Here is a 15,592-nt window from a genome sequence, read left to right on the forward strand (position 1 = left end):
TAGAAATGTATATTTACGCCTGCTATAGTACAGCATGAGGTCACCATGAAAGATGCTCTGTTTTCCAGGAAGTAAAAGTAATGGGAGTTGATTTCATGGTGACTTTAAGCAAGGAGCAGTGTGACAACTAGGGCTGAAAGATATTGACAAAAATTCAAATTGCGATTACTTGACAGAATATTGCAGTTGCGATTTAGGCCTAAACATGCGTTTCATATCAAGTTTTTCTTGTCATACATTTTATTTAGAACTTTAAAATTGTTTAAAGAAAAGTGATTTTTGTTAGAATAAAAGTCAGGTTGCAGGATTTACTGAGTTCTGAAATGTTTTGATTCATGGATCACAGATTATCCGCAGCTCTAAAACACCACAAATCCATTTTGGACGCCTCTCTCTCTCTCTCTCTCTCAAGCAATTGACTGCAGCTCATATTGCGATTTCAATGTTTTTCTTTTTTTTAATTAATTGTTCAGCTCTAGTGACAACCACCTGAATGTGGATGGAAGCGGGGCAGGAAAGTGACAGCGGAGGGTGGATTTCAGACCAGAAATGTTTTCATGACAGAAACAAAATCCCAAGCACTGTGGTTGCTTTGGCAAACGGAAGGGGCAAATGTGTGGCTTGTGCGAGAAGGGGGAATGATCACGCTTCATTTAAGTGCCTGTCACCCTGACCTTATTCAGTCAAGTTTCCCTGACAACAAATGCCGACGTGTAAAAGGAGATTTCTGTCTGATGTGACAAGCCGAAGTGTTTGGATGCAAATGTCAAAACGGCAGGAACAGAAAGAGATCGTGACTCATGAACCGAGCCGATGTGGCGGAGGATGGAGTTTTTATAGCATGAGCCGTCCAAGGAAGCTTCCTGCCGACTCAACTGAAGCCAAATGCTTAAACCTGCAATAAGCGATATCAGAGTTTATAACCGATCCTGAAGCTAACGTGTGCTACGTGGAGATTTCATTGACACATGATGATATAAACCAACATCATCCACACGGCAGCAGCTGCTGCTTTCACCTCTTTTCTAAAGCTTGTTGGAACGAAGCTCCCTCCGGACCGTTCAGCAGCTTCTCATTTTTTTTCGAAACTTGGCATCTCCCTCGCTGTTTTAAAAGCAGCTTTTGGTAAAATTTTTGATTTTTCTGGCTAGATTATACGCAGAATCAGGAAAAAAATCATTGACAATATGTTGAGAAAGTCCTATATGCGTTACCTTTTTAAAAGAAAGCACTGTTATATAGAGTTTTCATTAGTTATCGTTATTTGTGATCGATTTCCATCTCTGTTTCATGCCGCTTTCGGTGATATAATTCAAGGAAGAATTATTTATTTTTCTACTCGAGCAAATGTTTTCCACTTTTGAAAACTGCTGTATTACTTAATTTATTAAGCTGTGACAGGTCCAGTATATTTATTTTTCGATGTAGTCGTCTGGCAGCTGAAATGGTTTTGAAGTAAATAAGAATGAAGAATTTATATGTATTTTTTTTATGTATCGAGCAAAAGTCACACTTGTCTATCATTATCCGTTTCCAATTTAAGAAGAGACGAATATGTGAGGGGGAATTATGTTTATGTTTTTATTAGTAATGGAAATGATACCACACTTTGTACTACCTCCATAATTTTCCCATATACTTAAAGCACTTAGCATTGATTGGCCTATACTTTGAGTCCATTAGCGCTCTTAGCAGGCTATGGACGCCTGTCAGATAAAACAATAAAACCATCATCCCAAATCTTTACCCATGTTTCTGTAGTTCTCAAGTCTGGTCTTGATCTCAAGGCCACATTTTTATTTATTTATTTATTTTGTTCTGTGTGTGTGCATATATTTTTATTATGCTTCACTTCTCTACTCCTGGCAAAAATAACAAGTATGTAGAAATCAAAGTGTCTGTCTCTCCAATGATTTCCCCCCCTTAATATGCTAAAGGCACTCCTAAGTGTTATTGTCATAATTTGTTTTGGTGCTGCTGTTCTCTAAAAACTTCAGTCTCCAGTTTGTTACAGTCTTGGTTTTTGACTTGGACTTGACCTCCATCTGGTCTGCTTCTTGATCTGGATGCAACTAAATCTGGTCTTGGTTTTTCCCTGATCCTTTTGAGGACCTCTTAAGACTCTCAGAATATCATATTTTTTTTAATAGTTTATTTCAGGATTTAATGTTTGGGCAGATAACACCCTCTTGTTTCTAATTGTAAATTTCTGATTTCTTCCTTCTTTCTTTCTTTCTTTCTTTCTTTTTGTGTTGCCTATCCCAAAACATTAAATGTAGGCTACTTCTCAAATGTTATAAATAGAGCTATATGATGAGGTATATCATAACGAATATAACATCATAAACAATCTTTCATGCTATTACTTACCAGATCATTATTTGTCCTTCCTGATAGTTTAAAGGTTCTGAATTATCAATTTAATACATATGTTTGAAAAAGCATGTTGTGGTCTTGTTTAGGTTTAACTACATTTCAGTTGTTGGGGGGAAAAAAACAAAACATGTCTTGTTAGGTTAAATTTAATGTTTCACATGTTTGGGAAAACCTGCATTATCCATAAAACATCCCTGAGGACTGTAGTGGTGTTTGAATTTTGCAAAATGTGGACCAGATTTAATTTCCATTTCCCATTTTATGTCCTGGTGGATTTGTAAATGTGCATGTGGCCGTTTTTAGGTAAGCAGGCAGCAACAGAAGAACATAGATCGATGAAAGGACGCGTCTACCCAGTAATTGTTTGTGGTGCTAAACCAAAATCGGATTGTTCCAAAGTCCGAAACGTTGGCATGTTTGTTGACATGGCCAAAATAACTTGGTGAGATTGAGATTGGTCAGCTTCGTCCTGTGAGTGCGCTGCCTGTTTTCCTTTGGGTATTTGATGTCGGAACTCAAGAACCGTCTCAGTGTGTCTTTTAAATTCACATCTTCAATTATCCAGGAAAGGCCACATTTGATTTATGAAATCAAAACTAAAGCTAGGCTTGGGTGACAGAACAGTGTAGCATCTTAATGAATTTTTTGTCCCAGGATAAGAAACTAAATTTCACATTGGTGTTGAGCCAAAAAATGTTGAAGAACCTCTTGTTTTATCCAAGATGCGGATCAAATGTTATTTGCAAGTAATATTTTGGCATTTGTTTTAAACAACTTGCAGTACCAGATGGGTGGAGTTTATGCATCCAGACAACTCAAATAGTTACTTGACACTCAAATAGTCACACTCAAATACTCGCATAGTATCATTTGACACTATTTGAGTGTCAAAAAGGAAGCTATCAAACAACCTACACCTTCAGTTCTGCTGTACACACGTAGCTGTAGGAGAAGAAAGGCAACAGGTGTCATTATTTTAACTTAAATGGAGCTTTGCTGTTTTCTCCAGACGCAGAAGAAATCCAGGCAAAGATGAATGAGTACTCCACCTTCCAGCGTCCGTATGACGTGGAGAAGGTCGAGTTCCTGCTGGAGACGGCGAAAACCAACATCAAGAACAACAAGGAGACGATACTGAGGGAGATCCACAAGGCTGCTGAACGCAGGCAGGGCAAGAGGTAGGGGTGTGTGTGTGTGTGTTTGTGTGTGTGTGTGTGTGTGAGAGAGTGAGAGAGATGAATCAGAGATGTACTGTCAATATGAGTCAAACCTTAATCATATATTTATGTGATATCTGGTATAAGCTCAGTCTGTGTGTCTCTGGTTTGGGAGAGAAATAAATGCGTGAAGAGGAGATGGATGGATGAAAATGTGGAATGACTGAGTGAGTTTATCTTGCATCTGTGTGTGTTTGTGTGTGTGAGAGAGAGAGAGAGAGAGAGAGGTGGATGGCAGATGAGTGACTGGATAAATAATGAACTTGCCAAATATCTGACATGTCTTCCTCTCTTCCTTCTCCTTTCCAGGAAGTCTGCGGCGTCCGAACAGTGATCCCTGTCTTGGCAGTTAGGTGGGAACAACAATCTGTCTTCCCATGATGACTACAAATAAGAAACTGACATCGCTTCACTGGGAGCTTATGTAACCCCCCAAAAAGAGCACAGCATCACTGAACAATGCAACAAAATAGTCAGGAGACAGGGAATACACTTACAGTACATTTACACCGGATAATTATAATAATAATAGCCTAAACTGTAATTGCAGTATAATGCACCCTGCTGAAATAATGCCGCCCCCACTGCTGGCTTTGTGTAGATTATGTGGTTTGAAGACATTTTTCACTCTAAAACCTCATTTGGATAACAGTGTGTGACGGTATGTGACGGCTGGATGGTTTTACTGGTAGTTTGTAAACAGTGATTCAAAGCAGATCACTTAGTTTGAGCTGCGGTGGGTTACAAAAGGGCTTTTCTTTCAAAATAAGAGTCTGAATGCATGTGCATATACCTGAAATTTAGATGACAGATGTGGCTTTTGTTAATATCGGTTCCTAATCCCATTCAAAATGATATATACATTTTGATGCCATATGGAGGACCAAATGTACCTTGATGAAATAAACAGCTTTATATGCAAATATACTCATTATATAACCATATTGCAAATCTACTTTATTACGTCACATTTCCTCCTTGGCGCCCTACACAGTCTAAATAATAAACGGGTCTTTTACCCGGACTGGGATTATAGAGTTATGTGGAGATGGGCTCATAACTTCATACTGGTTTTAATGGAGGAGCCCAAAGGAAACGCTAGAGGTCGCACAGTGTCCGCACGAAGGAGTCACAGCAGCTTTAAGTAGGTCAGTACAGCCAATAGGCGCATTTATCAAGGCCATCTTCATAAAACAGCTTCTTGCAATGAGACTGTTTTGCACCCACAGCTCAGGCCGGTCTTCGTCTACATCCCCTCTTCCGGTGTGAGCGGTTTATTTGGGAAGAGAATGGAAGCGTCACTGGGTTATTTCTTCTATTTGTCAAGAAAAGACTTTGAGATTTTTAAGGCAAATAAAATGATTTGAAATCTGACTGTTTGCTTATGTTTTTATACGATCTCACCCAGTTCTTAAAGCCTGTTCTGTTCATCCCTATAGGGAAAAATCACCATAATATTCCTATAATATTCCTATAGGGGCTCACAGCATCTGTGGTGCTCAATAGTGAGTTATTGCACTTTTTTTGGCAGTTTTAGCGCCTATAGTAGGCTATCACAATAATATTCCTATAAGGACTTGTATTTTTCCTGTAATATTTGATAGTATCCTTATAAAAATGTATTATAGGATTGCCATGTTTCTTTTTCCTCAGGGATATTTTGTATATTGGCATATTTTTGTCGTTGGCTGTATGTTGACAGACCTAGTCGATATTGAATGTTTTGCAGAGATAAATTAGTGCTACATATCGTTATATTGCGGTGTGTCTGTCAGTTTCCAGTCTCCTCTCTCTCGCGCGCCGTGCGTCGTCACAGAAGTTTCCTGATCCGCTGCAGACGAGCGGTGCGCCACTCGGGCTGCGAGCATCCTCCCTCCGAAACAACGGATTTCACACTTCAATTTTAGTTTAGTTTCGGGGCGGATAGATGGCAGACGCGGGTCAAATCACCGACGTGTCGCTTGGACGCCAACCCGGGAGGAGAAGCGGGATGCTGTGACCGCTTCGGACGGATCTCCTGCCCGGCGAGGAGAAACCGCCTCGGCGCTCCGCGGAGGAGAAACGGATAGAAAAACAAACAAACAAAAAAAAAAAACATGAGCGCCGCTCAAAGTTTGGCCGTGTCGTCTGCAAAGTGCGAGCCAGCAAACCGCCGTCCCGTACCAGCTTCAGCGAAAATGGACATGAAATGAACGAAGAATGCATGTCGTTTGGGATATATCTCTGATTTTTCAAGCATATTTCATCTGCACGTCATCGGGTAAGGAGGCGAGAAAACACTACAGGCATGCTACAGTGAGATTTTGGGAGGATACTATAATAAAGATGATCCTATGGGAATATTATAGGAGATAAAAAAAAGACAACAAAATGCTGTGGTAACTCTAAACTCACTAGAGAAGTATTATAGGATTATTATAGTGATTTTTGGACTGTAACCTGTATGAAGTATTTAGGCTGAATTCAAGCGTCATTAATAATAAACTGCCTTAATTTGAGATCAATAAGCTGTCAGTTTGGTCAAATATCAGCTTTTCTTACATTTAAAACGAACTTTGTTCTTTGTATTTGCAATGTTCAGGTTTGGTCAATATCTTTCTAGACATCACAGCAGTCATTGCGCAGTGGTGCCGTTCAGGATAACTATACTAAAAATGACTGAATCCATGTCTCCAAACTGTCTGACGGATCATAACGCAGCAGTTTGATTAGTGGACTGTAAGCCAGTATCTCTCTCTCTCTCTCTCTCTCTCACACACACACACACACACACACACACTGTTCTGATAGGACATGAGAATATGAAGTATTAGTGATTGGGATTAAGGATTTGTTTGGGGGTTGATTCAGCAACCCCCCACCCCCTCTACACACACACACACACACACACACACACACACACACAGACACACACACACACACACACGGGCTAAGTTAACTGAAGCAACGTGAATACATGACGGAGACGGGACCCTGCAGTGTTATGAGGTTCAAACAGATGTTCAGGTCATGATAATCTATAAATAGTCTAGATGAGTATCGCTGTCAATATGTCAAACGGCTTATACAGCATGTCAGTGTCAGGCAATCAGCCATTCAGTCAGACACACACACACACACACACACACACACACACACACACACACACACACACACTCCAAGCCATGACTTCCTGTTCCATCTCCACTGAACCCGTCAGTCTTGGTTAACGAGCAGGGTTCTACCGATACGATTTTCTGAAGGCTGATACCGATATTTTCAGACTGATATTTTGTATTTATATCAATATCAATACCCAATGTTTTGTGCCAATATTCGTTATCTTTAAATTTGACCATTTTCATGCACAAGAATGGCAAGTGTTCAATGTTTCGGCCCAGGATTTTATTCTCATCAGGGTGGAAAAGCCTCTGAAACAGCATTTAGACCATCGTGGGACACTAAAACTCTCCACTGAAACCCAGAATAACATTATGACATTCTTTTAGTGTCAGCAGCTCTTTAAGGCAGGGAGACCCACCACAATATTCAATGGTAGAGAAACTCTGATACATTAGGCCTTTAAATGAAGAATTCATTTACAAAACAAACAACATGATCAATGAACAATAAATTAATAAATAAAATGTGCAAAGAAAATGAAATTTCACTGCAGGTTTTCCAGACTGTTGTTCTGTAGCTGAGGTCCTGGAGGACATGATTGGCCGCTATCCGATATTTAATAAAAGGCCGATATCGGCCCGATGTATCGCCAAACGACTGTATCGGTCTAACTCTTGTAAAGAGACAGAGCTGCACTGAAGTGACCAAATGATTCCCTACAACCGTCTTCCACAATCTCTATGTCTCTCTGCCCCACTCTCTCTCTCTCTCTCTCTCTTTCTTTCTCTGTATCTATTTCTCCCCCCATTTTTTTTTGTTTCCTGTCCTCATTCTCTTCCTCTTATTCTCCCATTTCAATTTAGTGGGCGCGTCATTGGCACGGCACAGAGATTTATATATTTTGCCAAAGAAAAGCGAAAAACAAAACCTTTTATCCACTACAGGACAATTATAATTCTCTCTCTCTCTCTGTCTCTCTCTCTCTCTCTCTCCCTGCAGCTCAGCCTATTTCATCCAAGCTTCATGACGGTTGGTGGGCGTATAAGGACGTTGTCCAGGGAAGCTTCGTTCCAGGTAATAGACCGTCACCCATCTGGCGCCGCAAGAGACTTCAATGCCAACACTTTATTTATAAATGTCACCAGACTGTTAATTGCTTGCACTGTGTTTTGCTGGCCAGATAAGCAGCAAAATGCCATTGTGAGACTTTTCTTGAGTTGATCTTGAGTAAAAACAGAAAACATATAATAATATCCCCCCCTGATTCTCCAAAATTGGGGTTGGGAGATTGGTCATTTTTGGTTAAATTTGGCCAGAATCTGTGTTCACGAAGAGTTCCACTTCAATGCCAAAACTATTTATAAATGTCACTTGACTGTTAATTGCTTGCACTGTGTTTTGCTGGTCAGATAAGCGGCACAGTGTCTTTCTAAGACTTTTATTGAGTTGATCTTGAGTTAAAAAAAAGCTATAATCATGTGTCCCCCCTGATTCTCAAAAAATAGTTTTGGGAGATTGGTCATTTTTGGCTAAATTTGGCCAGAATGTGTTCATTAAGAGTTCCACTTACCTTGGATTTACATGATTCTTGTATAAAGAGCTGAACGTAAACCAGTGAGCAGGTTGTTGTTGGTAAAATCCAGTTTCTGAACTGGTCAGCAGGCAGTCTGAAGCTCTTCCATCAGCCTGTGGTTGATCAGACCGATGGTGAGTTCAGAAATGACTGGGTGAGATGTTGTGGACTCGGATGGTTCAGACTAGGGCTGAACGATTTTGAAAAAATATCTAATTGCGATTATTTTGGACTGATATTGCAATTGTGATATGATTTGCGATATTAGAAGGAATGGTCATTTTTACATCATTATTCTCATTTTCATTGAAAAACGTATTAAAATGATTATGGTGTGATTTTTGCGGGGATCTGTACCAAACAAAGATGTTTTCTTAAGTCTGTAGAATATGATGTGTAGGCCAGGACATCTCTGCAGCACGACAATAGTTAATTTAAAATGGTATTTTGACACACGTTTCGCCTTTAACAAATATTGCGCCTCCTGCGATTGTAAAATTGCAGTAGGCCATATTGTGATTTCGATAAAATTTCGATTAATTGTTCAGCCCTGGTTCAGACAGGGCATGGTTTCACTCGGCGCAGCGCAACTCTTGACCAGATGTTTGGGTAAAGTCGGGGTAGCGTGAAAAAAAACGAGAAGAAGAAGCAGGGAGCAGAGCCTTTCTTAGCTCGTTATCTTATTAGCTCTAGAAGATGCCAGCTGACAATATAACATCCAATCGTCTAGAGCTGGGCGATAATTCGATATTATCGTTTATTATCTTTCAGTGGAATCATATCGTGATGATACGGTGATTATGGGATATCGTGATGCACAATTCTGCTGTCTGAACTGATGATAACAAGCAGATTTTATTTAAAAACTCTTAACAAAATGAGGTATGAAACATTTTAAGGAATATAATTTGAAAATTTTTGTTTGACATCACACCTAACGTTACCATTCGTCTCAATGGGATGAACATTCATTTGATTATCTAACATGCGATTTTTCATGTGAGCCATATCGTGATACTTATCGATATTGAAACAAACCCTTATGATTATCCTGATATTGATTTCAGCTCTACAATAATCATGGATCGCTAATCTCCACTGCATTTTTAAGCACTGATATAGAAACTTGCTTGCAGGTGAAAGCTTTCCCACCAAGGTCCCTGTACAACTTCAGACTTGTGTTGTTTTTCCTCCATTTTCTTTCCCTTCCCCTTTTCCCCATGTCATTTTTTATTGGACGCACAAGGGCTTCATCACAAAGCAGAAGTTCAACTGAAGGTTCAACTCGCCGCAGCAGAAATGTGTCCACGCACACTGCGAGCCATTAGGATTAATGGGTTTTAGAGCGCAGAGGTGGAATTTACCGCGCCCCGCCTGAAAGCCACTTAAGCGTTAGTGCGGTGTCAGGGTAGAGAAGGTATAGTGTAGATGAGAAGAGGTGTGACGAGGTGAGATGTGAGATATGAGGTGTATGTGTGTGTGTGGGTGGAGATGTTGTTCTTGGATGCCGGAACTTCCTATAGAGACTTCTGGAGGCGTTGTGGGCCGAATTCAACCAAATCTGTGCGATTGGAGCCCGCTTGACATCCGTCCCCCTTCCCTCTGAACATCCAGACACCCATCCCTAAACAACAGAGTGACATCACACCCTCCCAGAAATCCTCTTCCTCTCGCTCGCCTCCCCTAGACACGCTGCGGATGGGTTTTCGTTTAAAGTCAGTGTGAGATTTTGACCATTTCTTCTGAAACTTCTAAAAACGCTAGCCTTGGATTGTCTCACTCTGGTACATCACGCCTCTCACTTCGCTCTTTCATTTTGTTTCTCACAGGTCTTAATGTGCACTCAGCTCAGTCTATTCCAAGTCTCTAATGTGTCAGTAAGGAGAAACATCTCAGAAATGTATCCGCAGTCTGCGAGCGAAGCCGTCTACGAATGAGATATCACGCTTTTCCTATTTGTCTTACAGTGGCTGCAGATGTGTATTCTCATCACATCTCTTTACTGTTCCTAAGGGATTTAGAAGAAAGGATTCAGATATCATTGATCCTAAATTAAAACAATATTGAGATATGCTGTGGTTCTTCACAGACAAAGAAAAGATGCAGCAGTGTTAAAGTCTGCACTCCTTAGCAGTTTGATGATGGCCTCACATGCAGCAAATAATTATGTTTCTGAAAGATTATGATCAATATCTAGAGTTATTTCTCTCTTTCTCTCTCCTTACTCTTGTTTGATTGTAATGCTGATGATCTGTAGTAGGGATGCCAGGCTAAAATGGAATATCGGTATCAGAGATTTTACCCAAGACTAAAATCTGATACCGAAAGCCATGAGTAACATGTAAGAAATAAAAGCAAACTGTCTTGATTTTATGCATTTGTGGCACATAGAAGCCTGTATTTCTCAAACAGTGGGAAAAACAAGGATTTTATCTCAATAATTTTGTCCATTGACCCCAAACTAAGGAAGTAAGCCTGCACTGTTCAGTAAAAGTAACGGATCGGATCGGTACTCAGTATCGGCCGATACTTAAACTTTCATACTCGTAATCGGTATCGGCATTGAAAAAGTGGCATCGTTGCATCCCTAATCTGTAGGATGTGAAGCTTATCCTGCTGTTGCTCTAAGTAGATCTGTGTTAGAGCATCAGCTATATGACAAAATGTACATAATGTACCTGAGTTACATTCTAAAATCCAATCAATTTTGGTTAAAAAAATAAATTATTTATTACGTATTATTAATTATTACTTCACAGCTCAATATTTGAAAAACCTTGTCAACATTGTCAAGGAAAAATAAAGGGACCAAAATAGCTAATAACTTTAATTTAATTTTGAGTGTTTCTTTCATGCCGGAGCTAAGTGTCACATCTTTCAAACGGTGCATTTCTCATTTTGGAATGAAACTCAAACATAGAGTGCTTTAATTCCAAATGAAGAAGTGTGTGAAGTGTGCGAGAGGCCCTTTTGGGAAATTTGCGACTGACACTAAGCTCTTCACATCACCGGCTGCAGCTTCTCCAGCCTCCTTCTGGTCTCACACAGCTACACCTTTCTCCTCACTTTGTTTTAGTGCTGCGCCAGCACAGGAGCAACGTCTGCCTCAGGCTGCTCAGGGAATCAAGTGGGAATGAAGTCAGCAAAAAAAAAAAAAAAAAAAAAAATCCCAGGTAGCGTTTGTATATTTCCTAACAATGGCAATCCAGGATGGCGTTCAGAACTCGAGGCGTTGATGGGTGTCATCTCGTGTGTGTGTGTGTGTGTGCGTTCACATGTGATCACCTCGGCAGCCACATGGGACTCAGAGGGCGACGGGCTGAGATGTGAGGGACGAAGCTTCAAAGGGACTGGAGGGGAAAACCACAGTCAGAGATGGGCGTTCGCTATCTTATCGGAGCAGAAGTAGAAATATACTATTCCCCCTTGAGTGAGATCACTGTGAGATGACCCAACTTCTCAGACTTAGTTACTCTGGCACCACAGAAGACAAAACTAAATATGACCCAAGCTACAGCATGTGCCACCAGCAGTGTTTGGGTCGTGACTGGAAAATAAAGTAATACATTACACATTACTCGTTACACTACTTTTGCGATACAACCTAACACGATTGTTGCTAGGCTTACTTGCGTTCGTCGGGACGATAAATACCGTCGAGCTAAGCCACATGACCAGCAGAAGAATCTGACGTAAAATCTGTCTTTTAAGGTTTTTAATAAAGACAGACCCTACAGCATTAAATTCAGACTTTCTGAGTCGTATTTATTCCACTTTGTCGACTCCTTTATGTCGCTCTGCTGTAATTCTGATATTTCCGACGTGACTTGAAGGCAGCATAAGATGAGGGGAATCTTTTGATAGATATTTCACCAATAAAGAAGTTAAAGAGGCTGAAGAATGAAACGCAAGTAACGACCGATCTGTTAGATCAGTAGCTGCAATGTGAAGTACTAAATAATGTAATTACAGTAACGCATTACTTTGCAGTGTCCTTGTCCAACAGTCTCTACGGCTGCTTCAGGTGCTCCTGGCCAGGCAGAGGGCTTTCACAGGTTCCCACTGAGACAGGAGCATGTGTGGCAGAGGGTTAGTTGGGTTCAGGTGCAACCAAACTTCCACCTCCCCCTAAACCCCGCCCCTCTGTCTGCATCCTGACACACAACGCTTGATGCCGCCCCCACAGATTACGGGCTACAAAAGCTACTAAACAGTCTGGCATCAAGCTGCATTGTCGCCAACAGAGCAGAAAAGTGTCACCTGCTCATGTCATCGTCACTTTTGGGTGCACCGGCTAATAATGTCATACCGGCATAGCTTTGTTTTTGTCTCGTTTTTATTTTACTTGGCAAATAATCATTCCTCTTAATTGAAATAATTCATCAAGTAAATAATAACAAAGTAAATATCACTACCTTCCATCTACTCTTTCTGTTGCTCTGTAGCTCGTTATCTGAACATACAGTAAAGGAGAACGTTGTCGGACATAAAGCCACCGAGCAGAAACTCCCTGCTACATCGAAAAATACCCGACTTCAGCAAAGGTAGTTTTTAAAGACCGTGTTCAGTGAACCCACGGAGCGCTAGACGTCATTTCTACGTCGGGTCTCTGCTGTAGCTCTCATGCAGCAGGATCTGTTTGGCTGTGTGTAACCCAGTTTTAGACGGAGCAGTAAATACATTATTACATATCTAAACAATTCATACTACAGACATTACTAAACTTTCACTTTTAAACCCTGCGGAGCCTCATTTTAGCCTATAGGCGTTGAGCTAATCAACATAAAAGTATTAACGGCGGTTTGAAGCGTCCCTGATGGCACTGTCTTGATGCCACTTCTTAGCTCTCTTCCCCTCCTTTTTTTCTTCTTTTTCCTCTCCTTTGGAATATACAGTTCTGTATATAATGAACTCTTCTTGTCTGTTTTGTGTAGGCGTCTTACTCACTCTCTCCCTCCTTTTCCCCCGCGACTCGTCTTTTCTCTCCTCTCTGTCTGTCTTTGCAGCAGGCTGTAAGGGCGTTAGGTTCATTCTATAGTTGTACAGTTCTTATGTATATTTGATCACATCTGTGTCTGGCTGTCTCCCTGTCTCCTTTTATCCCCTCCCCTCCCTCTCTCTCTCTCTCTGCCTCTCCTCTCTCTCCCTTCATCTCCTCTGCCCTTTCAGCTCTTCTTCCTCCTCCTCCTCCTCCTCTCTCTCCTCTTCCCCTCCTTGTCCACTTTTCCCCCCTCGCCTCCCGTGTGTCTTTTTTTTGTTCTTACACCGTTCTCTTTTTCCTCCAGCATCTCCTCCTCCTCCTCTCCTCCCCAGTCTCTCTCTCTCTCTCTCTCTGTTATCCCTCTCGTTGCTTTTCTCGTGCTGGCTCCCTCTCTTCTTCCTTCTCATCCTCTCTCCCTCCTTCTGCCTGGCCTCTACTTTGGTCTCTGCCGCTACATCTCGGAGTCTGAACGCGGCCCGTTCAAAACCTCGGAGGAAATCTCGACTGCACACCGCGGCTCTCATGCGACGGCTTCCTGCTTGAGCATTCACAAAACAGACCCGTGTGAAAAACAGACGCTCAGAAGATGGTTTTTGTCCTTTAACTTTGAACATCTGAAAAATGGAAATCTCCATGTCCAAGTCCATGTGGCGACCAGTGCTGCCTCTAGCATGCCAAGATGAAAATTTCAAAATAAGGGTGACGCCTGGATCAAACAAACCAAACAAACTCAATAATTAGCCTTGCACGGTGCAGCGTTACGGCCTTGCACATTAGAATTTGCGCGTTTTGGTCAGTGCAGCGCTCTTATTTTGAAATTTGGCCAAATGGTGCAGTGTAAGACTTGCAGAATGGAGTTTTCCGTTTCTAATGCGTTCTAAGTTGATTTAAGCAACAAAATCAAACTTTTGAGCGTCTATTTTTCCACATCTCAAACTTTTGAGCGTCTATTTTTCCACATCTGTCTGTTCTGTACAGTATATGCTCAAGGAGGAAGCCATTGCATCAGAAAACTGTCTTCCACCAGCTGCTTGTTGCCACACAGTATCTGGTCAAGTTTTTTTTTTATTCCCTTTTTAAAAAAAAAAAAAAAAATGGGTCGCATTCAGACTCAAGACGCAGGTAAATGCAAATGAACTGTAGTGACATCTTGAGGCCGTTCTGGTTGTCTTCCTCCCTGGCTGCTCCCATCCCACCCACCCCCCCCCCTCTCTCTCTCTCTCTCCTCCTCCATTCTCTCTCTCTCTCTCTCTTCCAGACTCCTTTCCTCTCTCCCACTCTCTTCTTCTCTCCTTCATCCTCCTCCCTGCCTCGTAACTCTCCCTTCCATCCCTCTGCTTCTATCCTGTCTCTCCCCATCTTCTTCTTCTTCTTCTCTCTCTCTCTCTCTCTCTCTCTCTCCCCCATTCTCTCCATCTCTGAGATAACAGTCTCCCGCAACAGAAATGCTCCGTGACCTTTCTCCGTTCTCCTACTGTGTGAGAGTGTGTGTGTGTAACTCTTCTTACAATGAGAGCTTCAGTGAGGGGTAGAAGAGGGCAAAGTGTGTGCAGACAGGTGTGTGTCTCTGTGTGTGTGTGTGTGTGTGTGTGTCTGCTACTCTTCTTACTCTACATTCACACAGAAGGCGGAAAAAAATGTAGAGGTGCGAACGCATACAAAGTCAGCAGCAGGAGGCGAAGGGAGCAAGACGGACGCCACTTCGCTCCAGGCGGCAAGATCAAGAGGCGCTCGCTCCAAACTTTTCAGCTTGAGCGAGAAATTCACCCAGTGCCTTAAAGAGAAAGCCAATCAGCTTCAAGCAGGACAGTACATTTCTCCCCCCACCTGGTATTTACAGCAGGGAAAATGTCCATAGGGTGTTTTCGACCAATAACATCTGCACAAAAAGACCGTCTTTACACCTTTCATTACAGTAACATGACTTCTGGGTGATCGGATAGAGCACAGATACATCAAATCCAGGATGAAGATCAGAGACGCATTTGAGAACATAAACAACAAAGTGTAAACGCATCTCTGATCCACATCCAGCAGCTACATGAACAGAAATAAGCTTTACTGTGCGGATCAAAACAGAGACGAGGCGTTCACTGTCAAATCTGAAGAACGGAAATGTTACGAGAGGAAGTGACGTTTTTACAGTCTGCATGATGGAATCAAAAAATATAACGCTGCGGCAAAGTTTCCAGTAATCTACATAGTCTCTTCATTCCTAACGCTCTAAACGCAGTAAGTGCAAAACCAATGCAGGATTTCATAAAAGCACAAACCATTTGACCAGTTTGAAGCCATCATCGGTCTTTATTCTCTCATTTCTATAAGGAGTGTGAACGTCGAAGA

The 15,592-nt window shown here is 41.6% G+C and overlaps 1 protein-coding gene and 1 pseudogene across 1 annotated transcript in view; both read left to right on the forward strand.

Moving 5' to 3' along the window:
- Window positions 1-4,511, forward strand: part of LOC139922110 (cytosolic phospholipase A2 gamma) — a 40,915-nt gene extending 36,404 nt beyond the window's left edge. Inside the window, exon 14 of the mRNA XM_078284396.1 lies at window positions 3,903-4,511. Within this exon, the coding sequence (XP_078140522.1) occupies window positions 3,903-3,927 (25 nt within the window). The 3' untranslated portion in view covers window positions 3,928-4,511. The remainder of the gene's footprint in view (window positions 1-3,902) is intronic.
- A 1,281-nt stretch (window positions 4,512-5,792) lies between these two features.
- LOC139908618 (carbonic anhydrase-related protein 10-like) overlaps window positions 5,793-15,592 on the forward strand; it is an 88,281-nt pseudogene continuing 78,481 nt past the window's right edge.

Source organism: Centroberyx gerrardi, chromosome 7 (genome assembly GCF_048128805.1).
Source record: "Centroberyx gerrardi isolate f3 chromosome 7, fCenGer3.hap1.cur.20231027, whole genome shotgun sequence".
Classification (NCBI taxonomy): Eukaryota; Metazoa; Chordata; class Actinopteri; order Beryciformes; family Berycidae; genus Centroberyx; species Centroberyx gerrardi.